This window comes from Myodes glareolus, chromosome 3 (assembly GCF_982192425.1).
Source record: "Myodes glareolus chromosome 3, mMyoGla1.1, whole genome shotgun sequence".
In the NCBI taxonomy this organism is placed as follows: Eukaryota; Metazoa; Chordata; class Mammalia; order Rodentia; family Cricetidae; genus Myodes; species Myodes glareolus.
In genome coordinates this window covers 106746464-106765857 of record NC_142028.1, presented here as the reverse complement: position 1 = coordinate 106765857, position 19394 = coordinate 106746464, and the positions used below count along the sequence as shown (strand labels likewise).

General features: G+C 40.0%; 1 protein-coding gene across 4 annotated transcripts in view; it reads right to left on the bottom strand.

Moving 5' to 3' along the window:
• The window catches only part of Bnc2 (basonuclin zinc finger protein 2), a 402638-nt gene that overhangs the window by 129793 nt on the left and 253451 nt on the right, over positions 1–19394 (bottom strand). For all 4 annotated transcript variants that reach the window (XM_087904893.1, XM_085686207.2, XM_048453015.3 and 1 more), the window contains one exon: positions 13439–13541. In XM_087904893.1, coding sequence (XP_087761019.1) covers positions 13439–13541 — 103 coding nt within the window. The remainder of the gene's footprint in view (positions 1–13438; positions 13542–19394) is intronic.

The window sequence follows — 19394 nt, the reverse complement described above, 5'->3', positions numbered from 1 at the left end:
AATTATGTAATTGGGAGCAAATTGGGTACATTTTACAATAACTGGTGCTCTACTTAAGTCACAACTTTCTCTCTGTTGCTGTCAAAGTTGAATTAATTAGACGACTTAATAAAGGGAGAGAGAAGGCTTACGTGTAGAAATTATTTTGGAGTAAAGAAGAATGAAAATGATAGGTAGTTGAAAAAGCTGATTTCCCAGGGAGGTGAGGAAAACTTCAGCCGAGGTATACAGAGAATTTGAGTTTGGGATTCAAAGGACTCCACACCAAGACTCCACAAACCCTGATTACAGGCACCACCTTCTATAACGCGTGTGATGACCCCTTAATGGATGAGGGATCGTCTATAAATACGCCTATCATCTGTTACAAATATGGCTTTACACTGCAAGGAAAGAGGTGGGATGAAGGCAGTTCTCATAGCAAGCCCCACCATCCACTCTGTTAATCAGCTCCAGTCAGCAGGCATGCAGCTCTCGGAATGCGGGAAGAGACACACAGAAACGCCCACAATTAGTCAGGGGGAGAATGTGAACTGCAGTCGAGACCATGCAGCTAGTATTTCAAACTGATTGGCACTTCTCCCCTGTGGCCTTATGCATAATGAAGTCTTCAGAACTGATGTTGGAAATCATTAATGTCTGACTGCAGCACCCATAAAAGTAGACTGTCAACACGCGGATGTTCAAAAACTTGCACTCTGGGCAGGCAGGTGCAATGGGCTGCTTTTCCGGGTTCCTCTCATGCCTCTCCCCAACCTGGTCCAAGTCTAGGGGCACATATTTGCTCCTTTGCAGCAACTTTCCTCGAAGGTGGTAAAGAAAGAGAGAAACATTCCTCTGCGGACTTGGCAGTAGCTGTAGGAAGAGTTTTGGTAATTACAATTCTTTGCTGAAACCAGGTTTATAGGTTTATTACTACTGCTGTGGTTCTCTCCAATGCTGAGATGCCAATGCTAGTCTAAAGTTGGCTACATAATCCCTATTTCATTCAAATATTGCATCAATGTATGCTATTTATAAAACATAACCCATTAAAATGGAACATGAAATTTGAAAATTTGCTTCTTGAGTGAGTTGCATGTCTTTTTTTTATTAAAAAACAAAAACTGAATATGTTTATAAACAAACCATAAGCTTTATAGACTTAATTTCCTTGAAGGAGCATATATCTATAGAACATTTTCATGAAAGAAAGAAATGCAGAACATGCTTTAAACTTTACATTAAGGAAATAAGATACATTAAGGAAACATTTTGGGATTGAGTAAAAGCACTGGCATTATAAGCTACTGTCTGGTAGCAAACATCTAAAAGAACTAACTAAGACTCTAAGTTCGTCATTGTTTTTAAGCAGGTTTCACCTTTGTGTCACTAGCTTTTCCCTTCTCCCACAGCAAGTCAGTCTGTAATCCATTCTAAATCTATAATCAATCTTTTCGCTTTCTTCCACTACATGGAGTCCCTTAAAACTCTTGGCTACCACAGCCACTTCTGATGCTGATTTTTCTTTTCTTCTGGATTGCTGGATTATGCAATGCATTTCTCAACTACCAAACTGCTTTGCATTGATGATTCGTGGGATCAAAGACCTGATATAAAGATTTGACCATTAGACAAAAAAAAGATTGAGAAGAAGAAAGTCTTAGAACTTAGCAAAAATCTAAACTAACCAAGTATTAAATGCATGACCAAAAAGTGCCAACAGCCAGAACAATGTCTCTTGATGTTTCATTAGCACAACCAATGTATGACTGACCAGACAGGAACGACACTTAGTGCCTCTTGCTCTGTTCGTGGGCCGCCAGGCACGTGTGAGCTCTCAACAAAACCAAGAATCGGCCACAGTTTAAGCAACTGGCAAAATGAAACTACTTTCCACGTCACCAGGGCGTCAGCTTTTAGAAAACAAGATTTGGGGAATAAGGCAAACAAAGAAACAGAAGACATGCTCGCTGCTGCCTTGGGTTCTGTTTGTTAATCTGATCATAATAAGGACCCTAATTTCTAATTAGAAAAGTTCTATTAATCAGTACCAACACACACAATAAAAAAAAAAACCAGTGCAAATAGTGAAATGTAGCATTTGTTATTTTCTTTAGATATGACTGTGTTTAAAAACCCAGTAATAGAAAACACTTGCCAAATTCATTTAGTCTCTGACTGAGGCACACATATGTGATCTCCTAATTTACAGCTTGCGTGTACAGATGTTCACACTTAGTAAAAGGGCTTCTTAATAGCTTTTTTTAATTAAAAGTGTGTTGATAATAGGTGTTTTAAACATATCCAAACAACACAGCTGAACTGACAAATGCTTGTCTTCATGTCCCACCATGTCTCGCATTGTGGCGAGATTTTACGAGACAGAAGCGTCTCTATGACTGAGTCGCATGCACACAGAATAAATGCTACCCCCAAAGCTTCCCTATCAAATCTTTCATTATTTTTTTCTCTATGATCTTTTTCCAAGTAGAAAATGTTAGATTGCTACTAAGTTTATGTAGCCGAAAGCAGAAGCACACAGCCGTTGCTTGCTGCTTGCATTTTTTCCCTCTGTAAAACTTTGAACCCTATCCAGCTTTGACACGCTGCCTCTTCAGTTAATAACTATCAAGTTTCCCCTTGTCTCCTGTCTACTTTTCTGTGAGGCAATTGCGCACTCAGCACCCCGAGATAATAACACACATCTATAAGATAAAAGCAATGGCATTAATGTAATTGTCTGCCTCTCTCTCTTTAGCCTAATCTTTTTTTTTCCTTCAGTTTTGACTGCCTGTGTGACACCTGTTTTTGTCTCCTCTGATCCTACGACAGGTTTTCCGCTGACAAGGTTTTTGCCTGACAGAGATTCTGCAGACAAGAACATAATAAAATATGAAGAACTGCTTGTCAGAGTTTCTGCCAATGCTCACATGAAATAGATAGAGGGGAAAAAAAAGATCTTTTTTTTTTTTTCCAGGGGCCCTGTGATGGTCGCATTTGGCATGTCAGAAAAAGGATCTCCCTAGCCAAGCTCTCCAAGCCAAACAGGTGTTTTCTTTTATGTTAGAAGTTGATTTGTTTTTTTTAATTTTTACTGATAGTGGAAAGGATGATCAGCCAAGGCAGAAGCAAGAACTTCTTACGTTCACTGACTTGCAGGAAAGGGAGTTTGAAAAAACTGCAACTACAACAAAGTTATCTGACTCTAGGTTTTGTATCTTAAAAAAAATTCAAATATCCGTTAAAGAGCCAACAAAGTTAATGAGTTTAAAATGTATTAAATCCTAGGTAGTGGAGCTACAGAACCTTCCATACATCTCTCCCATACGTTTTTGTCTATAGACTTAGAGAAAGATTAAAGGAAAAACAGAGTGAAGACTCAGAAGGAGGAAGGGATGGGGATTGAGACAAGGAAGCAGCAGCCTTGCTTACCACAGTCAAGGACTTCTGGGAAAGAAACGGGCATTCAGGAGTCAGAGACTCACAGAAAAGATAAATTTCCATAAACCTTTGTCTTACATAACACAGAAGCATCCCAAAAATGAACTAGTCTTTCCAGGGCTCCCTGGCTCAGCGGGAGGGTGGTATCCAGGGAAGCTAGCCTGCTCTGAGAGGGACTCATAGCACACCAGAGCATGTACTCACTCTGGGTGCAGAACAGGGAATGGCAGGAGCAGCCAACTGCTCCTCACTCATGGATAAGGCACCACAGGAAAGCCTACCTGTTCAAAACTGTGGAGCTGCTACAGTGGGAAGCTCTGGGGAGAGCTCCCAGGGACCCAGAGACCAGTGCCTGAACTGAGGCTCTCAGGTTTGCAGACCAGTTCCAGCCACTCTGCCGCCAATCCATTTCAGCCTAAGATTGGGTTTTCTAAGTTTGTGTTCTACACAGACAGCCTCCAACAGCATGGCGGCATACAGCGGATTCAACAATCTGGCGGGGTAGGGGGTTGTGGAACCTGGGCTGGCCTTGAACTATTTCAAAGGATGACCTTGAAGGACAGATCCTCTAGCCTCTCTGTCCTGAGTGCTGAAACTGCAGGCCTGTCTGGCTTTGTGTGGTGCTGGGGATCTATCCAAGTACTTTATGCCTGGACAGCAAGTACAGTCCTATCTGAGGTGCATTCCCAGGCTCTCAAGGTGCTTTTTAAATTGCAATTTTCTACTTTCACTAATGAAAGTAAAAAGGTAAACAATGACAAAAACTTTAGAAATTTTATCACATTTATCAGAGATGTTGATACATTGCCAATATAAGAATACTTCTTTTATAACATTTTTATATAATTTTATAACCTTTTTTTGTAAAGATGGCACCTCCCGGAGCCTGGTTTGTTTGGATGCTCACCTTTATAGACCTGGATGGAGGGGGGAGGACCTTGGACTTCCCACGGGGCAGGGAACCCTGATTGCTCTTAGGACTAAAGAGGAAGGGGGAGGTGGGGAGGGGGAGGGAAAAGGGAGGTAGGGAGGAGGCAGAAATTTTTAATAAATAATAAATAAATAAATAAAACTTTCTCAGTTAAAAAAAAAAAGATAGCACCTCCCCAATCTGGTTTATATTTACACTTACGGCACATCTCAGTGTGAGCTTGAAGAGTTCTTATTGGACAGTCAGGTCTAGCATTGACTTCATACTTGTTGGCCAAATGAATCTAAGGCCCAGATAAACTGCTACTTCAATTGTTTGGCTTTGTGACCACATGCCTAGTGTCACCAACTTACCACCAACACGTTGGGAACCCCAGGAGGCCAATGCGGGCTTCGATTGATACAGGAAAGCCACACAAAGGAGAGCATAATATGGCTACTGGACCTCTTAACGCCACTCCTCAACATCTATTGGGCTCTGGCAGTTCCTCGGTGTCTAAAACACACTAATCTATATATATGCTCACCACAGATTGATTTGGGGAGACCTAAAGGGGGCAACACTTAGCAAAAAAATGGGAGGCAGGAACAATATTTCAGGACTCTCAGCATACAAGTCAGAATCCTGAGAGATAGTATTCTTATCACAATTCCATAGAGGAGTGGTGGGAGGTCGGAGGAAGCCACCCATTATGATACAACGGAGAGAAAGAATGGTGGGAAGCATCAATACAGCATGCTTGTGCATGAGTCCTGACGACCCAGGTGAAGATGCTAGTTTATCTGAATAGTGCATCCAATTAAAGGAGAGGAGCGAAGGGTGTTTCATTTATCACCGCTTCAATTTGTGTTTCGCTTAACCTGGTGAACTCTAGTTAATTAAGATGTTCCTATAAACAATTAAGCTTCCTGTAGGATCGTTAGCAAGATATAAAAATTTATGATGTAATAAAATGCAATAAAATGATAAAATAGTGATGGATAAAATACCCATCAAAGTATTCACATGCAAAAGGATAGGTGTGAAAATAGGTAAGAGTAGTTTACCCTATAACTAGTCCAGTTTTGTTGAACTCATTTAAACTGGTCTATACCTCTCAAAAAATATGACTCCTGGGGTAGAGCTGCTTCTCTGTCTGTTCAAACACAGCTCATATGACATATTAGGAGTAGGGAACAATTACTCCGAAAGATCTCTGGGCACAACGGCCAAGATAGCTAGCACAGAACTCAACACTGAAGAAAGTCCTTCCACACTGCACTTCAAGACACTCTTGGTTTTTTTTGTTTTTTTTGTTTTGTTTTGTTTTGTTTTTTTGTCTTTGAGACCGTATCTCATTTATCCCAGGCTGGTCTCAAGCTTACCACGCAGCTGAGAATCACCGTGAACGTCTGAGTCTCCTGCCTCTACCTCCCAAGTGCTAGAATTCTTAGGTATTCTCATAAATGCTAATGTTTAGAATTACTTTATTGACTTCATAATAGGATTTGTAGCTAGAATTCTTGTGCCAGAATGTAAGGGTAACTCCCATCTCACTTTATCTTCCTTCAAACCACTGTGAAAGTTGGGTACATTCCTATTATTTGAATTTGCACATAAAAGAACGGTAACAGTGGAAAGACATTAGTCTGCCTGCAGCTATCCCTTTCCTGGTCAACTCTGATATATCGTATCTGTTGTTTTGATTTAGTAATTATAACACCTAACACTTTAACAGGCTTTTACTATGTACAAATCATATAGATCATTTAATACTAGAAGAACCTTGTGTAGGAGTTTTCATTATTTATATTTCACAGAAAAATGAGAAAAATGTAATTATATAACCTGGAAAAGATTCTGACAAGTCAGTGCTAGAACAAGATCATTCAATACGCTTTAAGTCATTTTCCAGCATTCTCCTTTTAAATGGTGTAGAGCTTTGTCGTGATCTCAGATAGAGTTCTGTATACTCCACTTTCACCCAGGGAACCCCTAACCAGGAAACCAGCACTCACTGCACTTAGGACACTAGGTCTTGCAACACTTATCCTACATCCCATTACAAAAACATCTGAACAGCTAGCAGGCAGAAGGCCCAGCACTTTGAGAAGGAGGTACTTTTTGAGCTATGCTAAAAGAAAATTTAAGGAGTTCAGAGCAACAGCTGAAGGGTGGGCAGGCTGAGAAAGCAATGGGAACAAGCAGCCTCGAGACTCAACGCTAGAACAGTGAGTGCCATTAATCAAGCACAAGCCTCTGCATCAGGGTGTCCTCCCTTCATGGCTTATCCCCTCTGATCAGGGAGGAGAGGAGAGAGGCCTAAGAGGGCACTCTGCCCTCAGGTCAAGCAACAGTCTCCCGTGCCAGGCAGGAAATGGCCTTGTTTTTACTCTCTCAAGTGAAGTAAGCGTAAAATGTTCAAGGGCATTCCTTGTGGAGAGACCAGGACCCTCAACAGAGTGCAGGGGCAGCTAAGACTGGTTTCCCTAACAAACAATTTTGCAGCTAAGTACAACCAAGTTCTAGTGTGCTATGTAAAGGAACGGGGCCTCATAGAAGGACAGATTCTTCTCAGCAGACACTGGTGAGCTCCCTTTTCAGGCCAGCACAGCACAGAAAGAAGACATCTTCAAAGGGCGCACACTGTGGCGTCTCTATCCTGAGCCCAGGCCAGCATTACTGCACTATGCCATAAGCACCCAAACAAGTACTCTCCTGTGCAGCTCACCAGATTTTTAAAAATCTGCTAAAAACGTTCTTCCAAAGCAATACTTGTTGACAGACCATTTCCAGGTCAGTTAAGTTAGGCCAGAACTCTGTAGCAGGCTTGGAGGTGAGAACGTTATCTTCCTTTAACAAAGAAAAGGTCAGTTTTCGTTTCTTCCAGCTTCCTATTGATCTTGATAATTCTATAAATTATTATATAGACAGTGCTGCCAAGTCTCTGGGAATAAACAGGAGAGCACAGAACATCATGTTTTGTGCTTAGGATAGAGGACTTTCTAACATGAAGGGAAAACTTCGAGCGAGAAACCTGGATGGGGAAGGAAAACTTACCACTACCAGTCAGGGAGAATGTTTTGGAGACAGAAGATACTGGTTGAGACCAAATTTGTTTCATAGATGTTTAGACAATTCATAAGCCTAACAAAGACCAAGACAAATAATAAAGACATGTGACCTCTCGTATGATAAGAAACAAAGCACTGGTTTTGATCTGTCTTGCTCGAGTCTTTATAAGGTACCACGTCTCCAATAAATTTGAGGAATTTGTAAACAGAATTCCAAGAGCTCGTGATTCTAAACGTAGGACTAATATAACCAAGAGTTTTGATTACAAGATGCCCTAGATCCTGGATTAGAATTTTATTTTACAAACTGGGTCTTATAATAGAAAGTCAACTGAAGCTTATACATTCAATAAGTAAAAATACAAACTACCCAGTTACATCTTTGTGATGTACAATTATATTAAAAAATTATTACAATTTTATTGTACTTTCCATTTGAGTGAGGGTCTCTAGAATGATAAGACATACTAAGTAAAAGCTGGGAATTCAAATTTAATGATACTGTGAAGAAAAATCAAGCTCCATGGATTATACAAAGACAGGTTTAAACTGGTGCTGGAGAAATAGCTCAGTGATCAATAATACATACTTCTTTTGCAGAGGACCCACGTTTGGTTCTCAGCACCCACACAGGAAGACTCATAACTGCCTGTAACTCTAGCTTCAGGTGGTCCAATGCCTTCCCTTGGCCTCTGCAAGCATCTGAACTTAATTATATTCCCCCCAACCCAAGTGCAGGTGTGTGTGTATGTGTGTGTGAGTGTGTGTTTGCACATAGGCCTGCAGGCACATGAGAGAGCGTGCACAAATGCACACATATAATCTTTTAAGATTAATCTTTAAAAGAAATGCTTAAAATAAATCAACTGTATGAACAATGTCTTGCAGTGCATCAAATCATCAAGTAGGATGTCATATGACTCTCAATTAACTTTATTTTCTCCAGCATCTCATATGTCACAGGACTAAAGGTCACATGGCAAAACACTTTACATATATGTTTAATAAGCAGTTAGTGATAGGCAGTCCAAATTATGCAAGCCTGCTCAAAGCTAAGAAAGTTAAAAAGTTTAGATAAAATATGGGTAGGAAAGAAGCAGGTTTGATGAAGCAATAATTAAAGTAACAACGTAGGATTATACTTTCCCCAAATAACTGCAAGCAATAAAAGGAAATCATATTAAGAGAACATAATAAAACAGTGGTCTCAAGAATTCCAGTGCAACAGCATTCTTACAGAGAGAGGCATCAGCCAAAAGAAACAATCCCCATCTTAATGCAGATCACAAGGAAAACTCTCACCATCACTCAGGTGGGGGAAGGAGATTTCTTTTCTCAGTGCTGAAGCAGTTTATAAGGAAAATAATTTGTACTCAGTGCACTGCTGTGAAATTCACCAAGCTGAGCATTATACAGCTTACTGATCAATCCTCCTGTTCTTTCCAAATGTCCTCTAACACATCTGTCAAACTCAGGAGCAGCAGAACTGATTTCAATTGGAGGAAATGTAAAACGGAGACACTCTGAACAAATAGGGTCCATCAGAAGTGAAAATCACTACTAGTTCAGTAAAGGGGAAAATTACATAAATTACATTTCTAAAATTGACCTACTTTCTTTACTAGCTAGGAAACTAATGTATACACCATTGTATAAAAACAATTTCAAAATAGTCTTGACTTATAATTAAATATTTCCTAAAAATCCCATTTAGAATCTAGTTTATTTTCACTTTTGCTACTTTATTTACCCGCTGAATTTAAAGGTTTAGAAATAATGCCTTCATCTGGACTATGGGCACTACAACTTATTTACAAATAAAAGACAATAAATGGCTTTCACCAAAGCAACTACTCCTGTTGACAGCGTGTCTCCTGACAGCCAGTGCAGAGAGAATGGAGAGAAGAGTCCCTTCCTTGTTCTCATGCACCTCACCCAGCACCAAGCAGATTCTGGTAATACTGACTAGTTTTTATTAGCCAAATCTTTGACTGAAGACTCAAGTCTGCAAGTGGTTGCTGGAAGTCTGAACTCTAGTGTTGAAAGAAAGAATCAAAATATAAACTGAATTTCTACCAAGAAAAATGTATTACAATGAAACGGCCCTGTTGTGCTCAGTCTTCTATTTTCTCTGCATTCTTGCACTGGCAAAGATGGCCTTGTCGGAAAACCTCACTTCCAGAACTAACTCAGATCATTCTGGGCAAATGCAGGGAAGATACAGGGAGAGAACGCAAGCTAGATGGGAAACCAGGAGCAAAGTAAATTAGGTGGCAGGATGCTACAGCCCTTTATAAGGGTTCCAAATAAAAGCATGGCAGACTTAGAAGCCCTGAATCCATCAGCTAAGTTATTACATGCATCAGGCGGCTCTCTTATATCAAGAAAACAAGTTTGTTTTTGAAAAGGTTAAATTCAACAAACCTTGCTTTCGATTAGTGAAAGAGCTAACATTCGTTAAATGGGGGAAATAGGAAATCATTTATTAACTTTTACTCAGTAGGAAATCGTACTGGCATCCAATAACTGTCCCGAGTGCCCCCACCCAGACTCATTAGTGCTAAATATTTTAAAGAATAAATCGTAAAGAGCAATGCTGCCCCCTAAGTTATTTCAACACCCAGGTTTTGTAAGAGGATGAATTAATCTCTCTTCAAATATTTTAAAACATCTCTCCAATGTTTCTTGAAGGCAGTTAATGTCTTCAATTCACTCAAGCTCAAGAAACAATATGTAAGGCTATGGAGTGTGCACATACATAACATATACATAACATGCACGTGTGTGTGAGTCTGTATACAATGGCACATGGAACCCAACACTTTAGAAGACACTCAAAAGAGACCAAAATTTTTCAAGCTTTTTTTTTTTTTAACAATAGAGAATGTGTGAGTTAGGTACTCAGTTATCTGTAAGCAGCAAGTGCTCCTCTATGCATGTGCACGCATATGTGCACGTATGTGTGTTTTAAAAATCACAGTAACAATAGTAGAGTGTAACCAATGCTACCACAAGACAGTACTGTCAGTGCTGTGTGCTAGTGCAGTGCCTTTTCTGCCTCACACGTTTCTGAAGAGAATTCCCACACTAGAAAGGCAGAGTCACTTCCTCCTTGTTCCATACAGGACACTATGGGTAACGCGGCCAGAAAGACGGCTGTGTCTCACCTGAGCAGAAATAATTGGAGACATGATTTCAGGGTTTCTGTGCAGGGGGAGGGAATGCAGCAATTAGTGGAAATGCTAGGGGCAAAATGAGTGGGTGCTCTCATCCCACTGCCAGCTCAAAGGCCGGGAGCCAACCCTCACTGTCATGCTTGCCCTAATGAGGGGGGAGGGTGGGCTCTGCAAACCCCCGTGTATATATTTCAAGTTATGCACAGATATGTCCATATTATGAGGTAGAAGAAAGGTCAAGATGATAACTGCGAGGGAAACAACTGGAATTAATTTTACTTAGATCTGAGAAATCCCAAAATTAATTATCTTAGCAAAAGCACTTGTAATAATACAGTAGGGAAGGCAGAGTTTACTGTAATAGAAACATCTTATTCAAGATGGTAAAAACTCACATCCTTCAAAAAGTTTCCAAAAAAACTTACTGGCCAGGACTAAAACATGTTTTTCAGGAAGGAATAAAACTAGCATTTGTATTTTACTATCCAACTAATGTAATACGCACATGGAAGTGGACATATAAAACAAGTTCTAGTGACACGCTCAACTGTTAGTCCCCTGAGACTCCCACAGCAGATACAGGATGCTAACACAAGAAGGCTCTGGATGGAAAATAAAAGCCCTTTGTTTAATTATTAACCCCTCTTTACTGTACAACTTCTGTCCAATATGTATTTTTCAAATAGACTATTTATTAAAGCCTTTATTTTATCACTAGTTTTCCACTGTAAGATTACAAATTATCATTTGACAGGAGAACTCAGGACTTTGCAAATCCTTAAACACATACTCTAGCACTGAGCTACACCTCCAGCACTAAACACTACCATTAGTATCATAATTTACAAGGAAGAGAGCTGAGGGTCATGTTAAGTAACACACCATTAAAGGAGAGAGCCAGAACTTTTTGTTTCCTAAGAAGAGTCTGTATCACTATGCCTCCAATGACCTCATATGATGGGTAAGGAGCACAAAGCAATTATTTTCCAGCAAAACCAAGAATTTTAGCTAGGCGCAGTAGTGCAAATCTATCCAAGCACACCTATGCTCTCAGAGAGGCACAGCAGTGCATGTCTGTAAACCCAGCACAGCAAAGACTGGAGTATGAGGGTCATGAGCAAGCATGCACAACACACACACACACACACACACACACACACACAATTTCCTCCAGGAAATAAAAAGGGATGCCTGAAAAGCGTCATGAGCTGAATTGTGCTCCCCCAAAGTTCATATACTTGAAATCACATCTTAGTATCTCGGAATGTGGCTATATTTGGATATGTAGCCATAAAAAGATATGATTAAGTCAAGATGAGACCCTTGGGGTGGCCTTCAGCAGCAGTCTGACAGGCGCCCTGGTAGGAAGGGGCAGAGCGGAAGCACTAGCAGACAGAGACCACGCTAGGCAAGCCACCCAAAGACGAAAAGGCCCTCGGGATAAAACTAGCTTTGCTAGCAACTTGACCTCCAGGGTCTTGTAAGACACCCAGTCACCTCAGAATAGTCTGTTCCCAAACTGCCTCCACACACCTCATCATCCTTGATGGCTCAGGAAATTTCGGGGTGGAGGCCCTAGGAAGCCAGTAGGGGAAAAGCGGAAGTCCTTTAGCAGCTCTGCAGTTACCACCACGGCACCAGCTCCTCGCCTGCCACTGGGCTAAGTGTTAAACATCTCGGCTTTCTTAATGAAGCCAGGACGAGTTATCTCTCTGAAGGACTGGTCACAGGATTATGGTGTGTCACCCAAGCGCACTCCTTCCAATACTTTTCCTTACGTGACTATCTCTCTCATGGAAGCATGGTCGAGAGGTCCCTTCAACTCCAACACACATGCCCAAGCAAGCGAGCTACATGATAAATTAAAAGCATTTCAAGACATGGCCTGGTGGTGTTACCTCAGATCTTGCTAGAATAACATGACATTTATAAAAAATACAACCCACTGAATGTTTGGCACTGTTGGGGAATGAAGAGTATGTCCACTTAAGAGCCAATACCCGAGGCTGTCAAAAACTCAAGCCAGGGTTTCTTCTATAAACATTACCTATCTTTTAAAATTACACAGTCTAGGAGGGGGAGAAATGTTTGCTTATTTCCATGTCTCCTTTTGCTTAAACACAATAAACATAAACCACACACAATAATATGTTAAATATGCAGCGAAACCACATTGACGGAACCGCTCTTTGTACCTGGCAAACAATCTCCACTGGAATCTTTGCTTGGGCCACCCTCACTCCGATGACACCTACACACAGTGTAGTCTTTAACATCGTGGGCCTCCTCTAATCCCAGTGCAGACTGAAGGGCTATTTACAGGTTGCTTTTCCAGATACCAGCCACTTGCTCTCCTTCCTTAAACCATACAGAGTTTAACATCTGGAGGGATAAACTCAGCATACACGACAAGGGTGTGTAGTCACTGAGGAGGAGATCTCAAGCAGGGAAGATTTGCCAGCTTCCCTCTGAGGTTCAGACCCTGAAAGGCCAACTGTGGTATGTTTGAGTTTCCATCAGGCCTGGTACTTGTTGGCTGCTGCTGTGCTCAGTATGAACCCCACTGCCCAAGGATTCTATAAACATCTCGCCCTTCTGCCGAGAGCTGCCCGCCTAGTCTTTCTTCCTGGGGAGGAGAATACGCTGTTTGAGAGCTGCAGGATGAACATTAGCTAACACGTGGAGCACAGTTAACTGCTCTCTTTTCCAAGTCAACGACTACTCTCTAAAACAAAAGCAAAAGCAAAACACCGAGTGTATGGATACACACACACACACACACACACACACACACACACACACACACACACGGACATAACAAGAACAACAGAAAGAGGAGTCTAGATTTTCCTCACCATGTGCCACCCAGCCATGTTTACACTGATCACACGTCCGCAGGTTAATCTTCCCAGGCTGGAAACACTCACACGTGCAGTTCACCAGTGTGCAGCGGATGGCCTGAAACGAGAGCAGCAGAAGGCGTCACCATTGGGTCGAAAACAGAGGATTTCTCACTGGTTTTAGCAAACAGTACCAGCGTTACCTTGAAAGGTTTTGCATTGGTAAAGGTTTGAAGACTTTTGAAAATAAATTTATAGTAAAATATTTTACAACAAAGGGTTGAGAAAGCAAAGAAGTCATGAGCACAGTATCTTAAGTCTTTAAATACAAAGATAAAACAAGGGAAGTGTGGATAAAGGATTATGTTTTCCAGGGACACTGGATTTTTAACACTAGATCTCCAAAAGAGAAAAACAATTCTGCTGTATGTTTATTTAACTTAACTACTTCACGATAATGCACAACAGCACATATTCAAAAAGGTACCAGCCAAATATTGTTCAAGGGAAATATCTGTAAAAGTAAAATATAGCAGACAAACGATAATTATTAAAAAATCTCCTTTCCTGGCTTTCACTTAAACGCTTATAGCTATCATTTCCCAATCTCTTGTTTTTCCTTTGATTTATTAATTCCAGTTTTATTTCTATATTAAAATAAAAAGTCTTTTTATTTTAATGATGACAAGAAAATAAGTTGAAACTTTATTTTGAGATCAGATATCAAACAGAAAAAGATTTACATGAAGATTCTACTCTTTAGAAAAATACAGTTCTGTCCTAGAACACTGACACACACACACACACACACACACACACAAAATGCCTTTTAATTCTGTACAAGCATTTTAAAAGTCATCTCAGCAGTTCATATTTTAAAGTGAATTCTTAGAAAGATCCATAAATAGAGTACACCTTTCTATGAGTGAAATTCATGCTTAGAAACTGTGCTGAACCTGCTGACCTGTTCCACGAGACACCAGTTAATAAAACTACCTTGTATACATGACTTCTTGCTGCGTGGAAATTCTAGAAGCAGAAAGGGTTTATGCTGATTGCTCACCTACTAACAATCTACTGTGGCTATCTGAGCGGCTGGAAAACACCCCCCTAGAGATTCAGATAAAATCAAGGATGACTGGGATGGGGTGGGGACCCTCAAAGAGAACTAGTTACCTGAAAGTGTGGATGGGCACCTGACAACTACACTTAGACACACCAAAAGCTCACCTTCCTAAAGGCATCTGGGTTTTACATAACTTCTTCCCTAGTGTCAGACACTGTGCTAAATACTGTTAACAAGTTTGGGCCAAGTCCATCTGTAACACATTGGACTCAATGGACTTCTTTTCCCTATGTACACGCCAAGCAGGTTTAAAGACTTTATGTTTCACGAATGAACGCTCTCTCTGTGGGTACCGACCCCGTTTTAGACATGACAATCCTCAATCTATGTGCCTTTCTGACTTAATTCTTTCTTTTGTTCAGCACAAAGATGACACTTGTGGACAATCTATCTGTTGCTTCTGAGATTCTTCTAACGCCAGTCACCAGACTGCCCCTATCTAGGTTACAAAGGTCGGCTGCATGTTTAGTGATTAAAGAGCTGGACAGGAATGAGGACTCTTCTAAAAGCTCAAATTCCAATTCCCGCACTAACTGATATATCATAACATGTTTATGAACAGCTTACACATAGCAAGCCCACTGACTGATTAAAGAACTCAAGATTTGATTGTGCTGTGACCAAAACAAAAGTTTAAGATACAATGTGTCCACTAAATACAAGGTGCTTCTCAATGTATCCAGTTATAGGTTCAGATATGGAGACTATATTAACATTAAAAATACTTGAAGTACATTAGTACAAACTTCTATAAAAAATTTTTGAAACCTTTGTTTTATCAAAATCTAGGAATAGGCAATATAAAGAAATTATATTCCAAAGACAATTTTAACACTAGAATAAATGACATCAATCACTTTGAATCATTAATTTGATATTAATCATTTTGCCAAATTTTTTTATTTTATATCATTTAAAGCAAAAATTCAATTTTAGTAATAATCAAGACAAAACAAGTAAAAGATGTAGGTTAGTTTTACACACACACACACACACCCCTTGGCACTGACTAATTAATTCATTCATTACTATTTTAAAAACATTATCCATCTGGTTCATTTGTGAATGAAATCTTTTCAGATGCTTTCTTTTTCATGAATTCTATATACCCAAATATAAAACACTGCAACACCTCAGCCCTTTTATATATAAACACTGAAGACCTGGAATACTCATTTTTGTATTTCCATAAATCCCATAAGGCCTATCTTCTTAAGATTCAGACTTGCATAGACTACAATTCCTGCTTAAGGGAATTACATATACTTAAACAATATGGTCTAAATAAATATTTTGAGTAAGAGACTATCATGGCTTTCAAAGGAAGTTTTGTTTTAAATAATGTTTTGAAATAGCATAAGACTTTGACATGCTATTTATTCACCACAAAACAGAACCAATGTGACTGTTTGCCAACTTAGGCACACTTACAAAACAGATTATCGTAAACTATCAAAGCTGGTTAAGCCTCAGAAGCGTCCACGTGTTTCAGGGACGGAGTGGGAAGAAGCTGCAGTGGGAGAATCTTTATCCCTGTGAGCATCTTCCACTCTTCCGTTAGCTCATGCTGGAGTGTCCCCAGTCTGCTGCGAACTCTGCGCAGGACCTGGACATAGTATACTGCTTGAATGACAAACTCTGAAGACCAGAAAGGAGAAGGCTGCAGGAGCTTCATTGAGACTGGCCCTACCTCTCTCTGCAGGGAGCAGTGTTCAGACTGGCCAATGCAGACCTATCTGCAGGACATAGCATAGAATACCCCCTCAACACCTTGTAACCTGCCTACTCAGCTCTCAAGAAGCTGCAGGAGCTACCATTGTAACTACCTGCATTGTAACTCTTTCCCTCAACATTCAAGAACAATGATAAGAAACATTTTAACCAGCAACACATTAAAAATAATCACCCCTCCTTACCGTTACCATGGGTTTCTTGAAAGAGCAATCCCATGTATGCCCCAAACAAGGAATGTCTCTACTCCCTCATGCCATCTACATTTTAATTTTGCTATCTGCATTCTGTTGACAGGCTCTTGAAGCTGCACTCTCTGAAGCAAAGCTCTCGGTACATTTGGCTCCTCTTTTAGTCTCCCCTTCCTCCTAGACCTTAGTGAAACTTGTAACACTAACTTGCCTTCATTCCCAAGCAATGGAAGCTGAATACCCAGCTTTTCTGGCACCAACATCTCTCTCTCCACTGTAAACAAGTACAGTTGTTGCCCATGGTCGGACTCTACATTCTTAATTTGGCAATTCCACCCTCTCCTACAATTCTACACATCAGTGCCATGCAAAAAAACATCATTTGGGAGACAATCATTGTACTAAGTGGCAAGAAACGAATGGGAGTGGCCTAGTGTGCAAGGCATCGCAAGTTGTTACTTGCAGGCAGTGGGATTAAAGGGCAGTGCCCAAGAATAAGAGTTCTTAAACAGGGTAGAGAACTACCATCTATACCTCTCTATTCCTCCATCTAAATGCAATCACTTCTTACTGTCTGTTACTATTAATAATAGTTAGATTAGTTGGATGTTTGCCTTTTTCCAGGCAATGTGCTAGATAATTTACAAAGAAAAGACTATGAGCTTCACATTTTTCTTTCTTTCTTTCTTTCTTTCTTTCTTTCTTTCTTTCTTTCTTTCTTTCCTTCTTTCCTTCTTTCCTTCTTTCCTTCTTTCCTTCTTTCCTTCTTTCCTTCTTTCTTTCCTTCTTTCTTTCTTTCTTTCTTTCTTTCTTTCTTTCTTTCTTTCTTTTTGTTGTTGGTTTATTTTGTTCTTTTGAGACAGGGTTTCCTTGTGTAACAGACCTGGATGTTCTTGACCTTGCTTTGTAGACCATGCTGGCCTCGAACTCAGAGCTCCACCTGCTTCTGCCTCCCTAGAGCTAGGATTAAAGGCACGGATCACCACTGCCTGGCAATCTTGACACACTTATCCATTTTCTTTCATATGTGAGGCCTGAGGTGATAACTAAGTGCCTCGCTGAAGCCACTCAGGCCACTCTAGCGCACGTATGTCTGTGCGGTCTGCACCAACGGTGAGCAACCACTGAGTGTTGTACCTGCTCAGAGTTCATCACACAACAGTTTTACTGGCATATGTCTCCCTCCAAAAATCATCTGTCCTTGCCTTCCTGGCCGTCCACTCTCATTGTTGATACCTGAATTCCAGTTGTGTTTTCCCTGGACTCAAAATGGCTCCTAATTAATTTGTTCATTCTTCTTTTGTCCTTATCAAACCTGTCTTCTTTTCACTTGGATCTTTCTGTATGGAAATCATTTTACTCATTATCTTAGACGTATATATATATATATACTTATCCTCAACTGAGATTATATAGATATAGATATACACATATGTACTCTGTTTTAAGGCTCTGAAATGATATTAGTGGAGGAACTCCATCAATTACTCTTCACTGTATTCCTCTACCTATAACAAAATAGGGAAAATGTACAGACTCAACAGTATGTCAGAAATGGTAGTAGCAATTCACACATACATAGTTCCATCTAGCTGGGATGCTGATGCAAGAGGATTGCTTGAGTTCAGGGAATTAGCAGTAACTTGAACAATATAAGCAAGACCTATCTCGAAAAAGGCACACCCAAAACCTACAAAATAAGGTAAGCTGGTAAACAAAGTCTAACACGGGTTTTAATATTAAATCAGAATGTATTTTAAAGGTATTCTGGTTATATGCCAAAGACTTATTCCAATCCTGATTAGACTGTAAGAGAAACAGGACTTGGGTTTCATAACATCAGCTGTTTCTAACTCATGAGTATGTATGGACCAAACATTTGGGTTCTTACAAAACAACATTTGTCAGGAAAGCAAACTATTGTTTCTGTTATACTTAATATAACTGACAAAGAACTACATATACACAGGCTAATTCATTAGTTAGTGCTCCTTATACAGAAATACTCACTCAATAACAGGCAAAATAAGACCATGAGGCAAACACATATATAAAACATACATGTAGGAGCAATCACAATGACAGGGCAGGGGTCCAGAATTAAACTCATTTTAGTTCTGGATTTTAACTGTCCACCATCTTTCCCGCCCACCAAAAAGCAAAACAAAACAAAACAACATATTCACAGGGCACTCTTTCTTAGTGTTTGAAGTTCTGGCCAAACTCGTGTAGGTAACTGAATATTCTTAATTTGCTTTCTCCTTGTTCGTTTCTGGGGGCAATAAGGACGATCTGTAACTTGGTTTCTGAAATTTCACTTGGAAAAAAAATTCAAGCATTTAATACAGAAGAATGCAACTCACATTAAACTTAAATAAGGAAAAAAAACTTAACTGTGAAGGCAGCATTCATTCCGTCCACTCGTTTCTTTTATAAACTTAGGCAGTATAATTTATGAGCAGATAGTAATGGGTTGTAATGGTTAGCAATGAAAAGCATTGCCTCTTTTATTTTCAGTTCACTTCCAGTGCTGAGCATGGAACCTGGGGCTTCCAACACACTAAGCAAATACTCTACCATTGAGTTCTATTCTCAGAAAGTAAGTAATATACTTTTATTAAATTCAACCTTCTAGGTTTTCTGTTTATTTGTTTTTTTCACTGTTGTTGTTTTTGTTTCATGTTTTTGGTTTTTTTATTTTTTCCAAGACAGGGCTTCTCTGCGTAACAGTCCTGGCTGTCCTGGAATTCGCTATGTAGATCAGGCTGGCTTCAAACTCACAGAGATCCACCTGCCTCTGCCTCTTGAGTGCTGGGATTAAAGGCATATGCTATGACCACCCTGAACCTTCTAGTTTTAAAGATATACACACACATACATGCACACACACATACATGAACACATACACACACATACATGCACA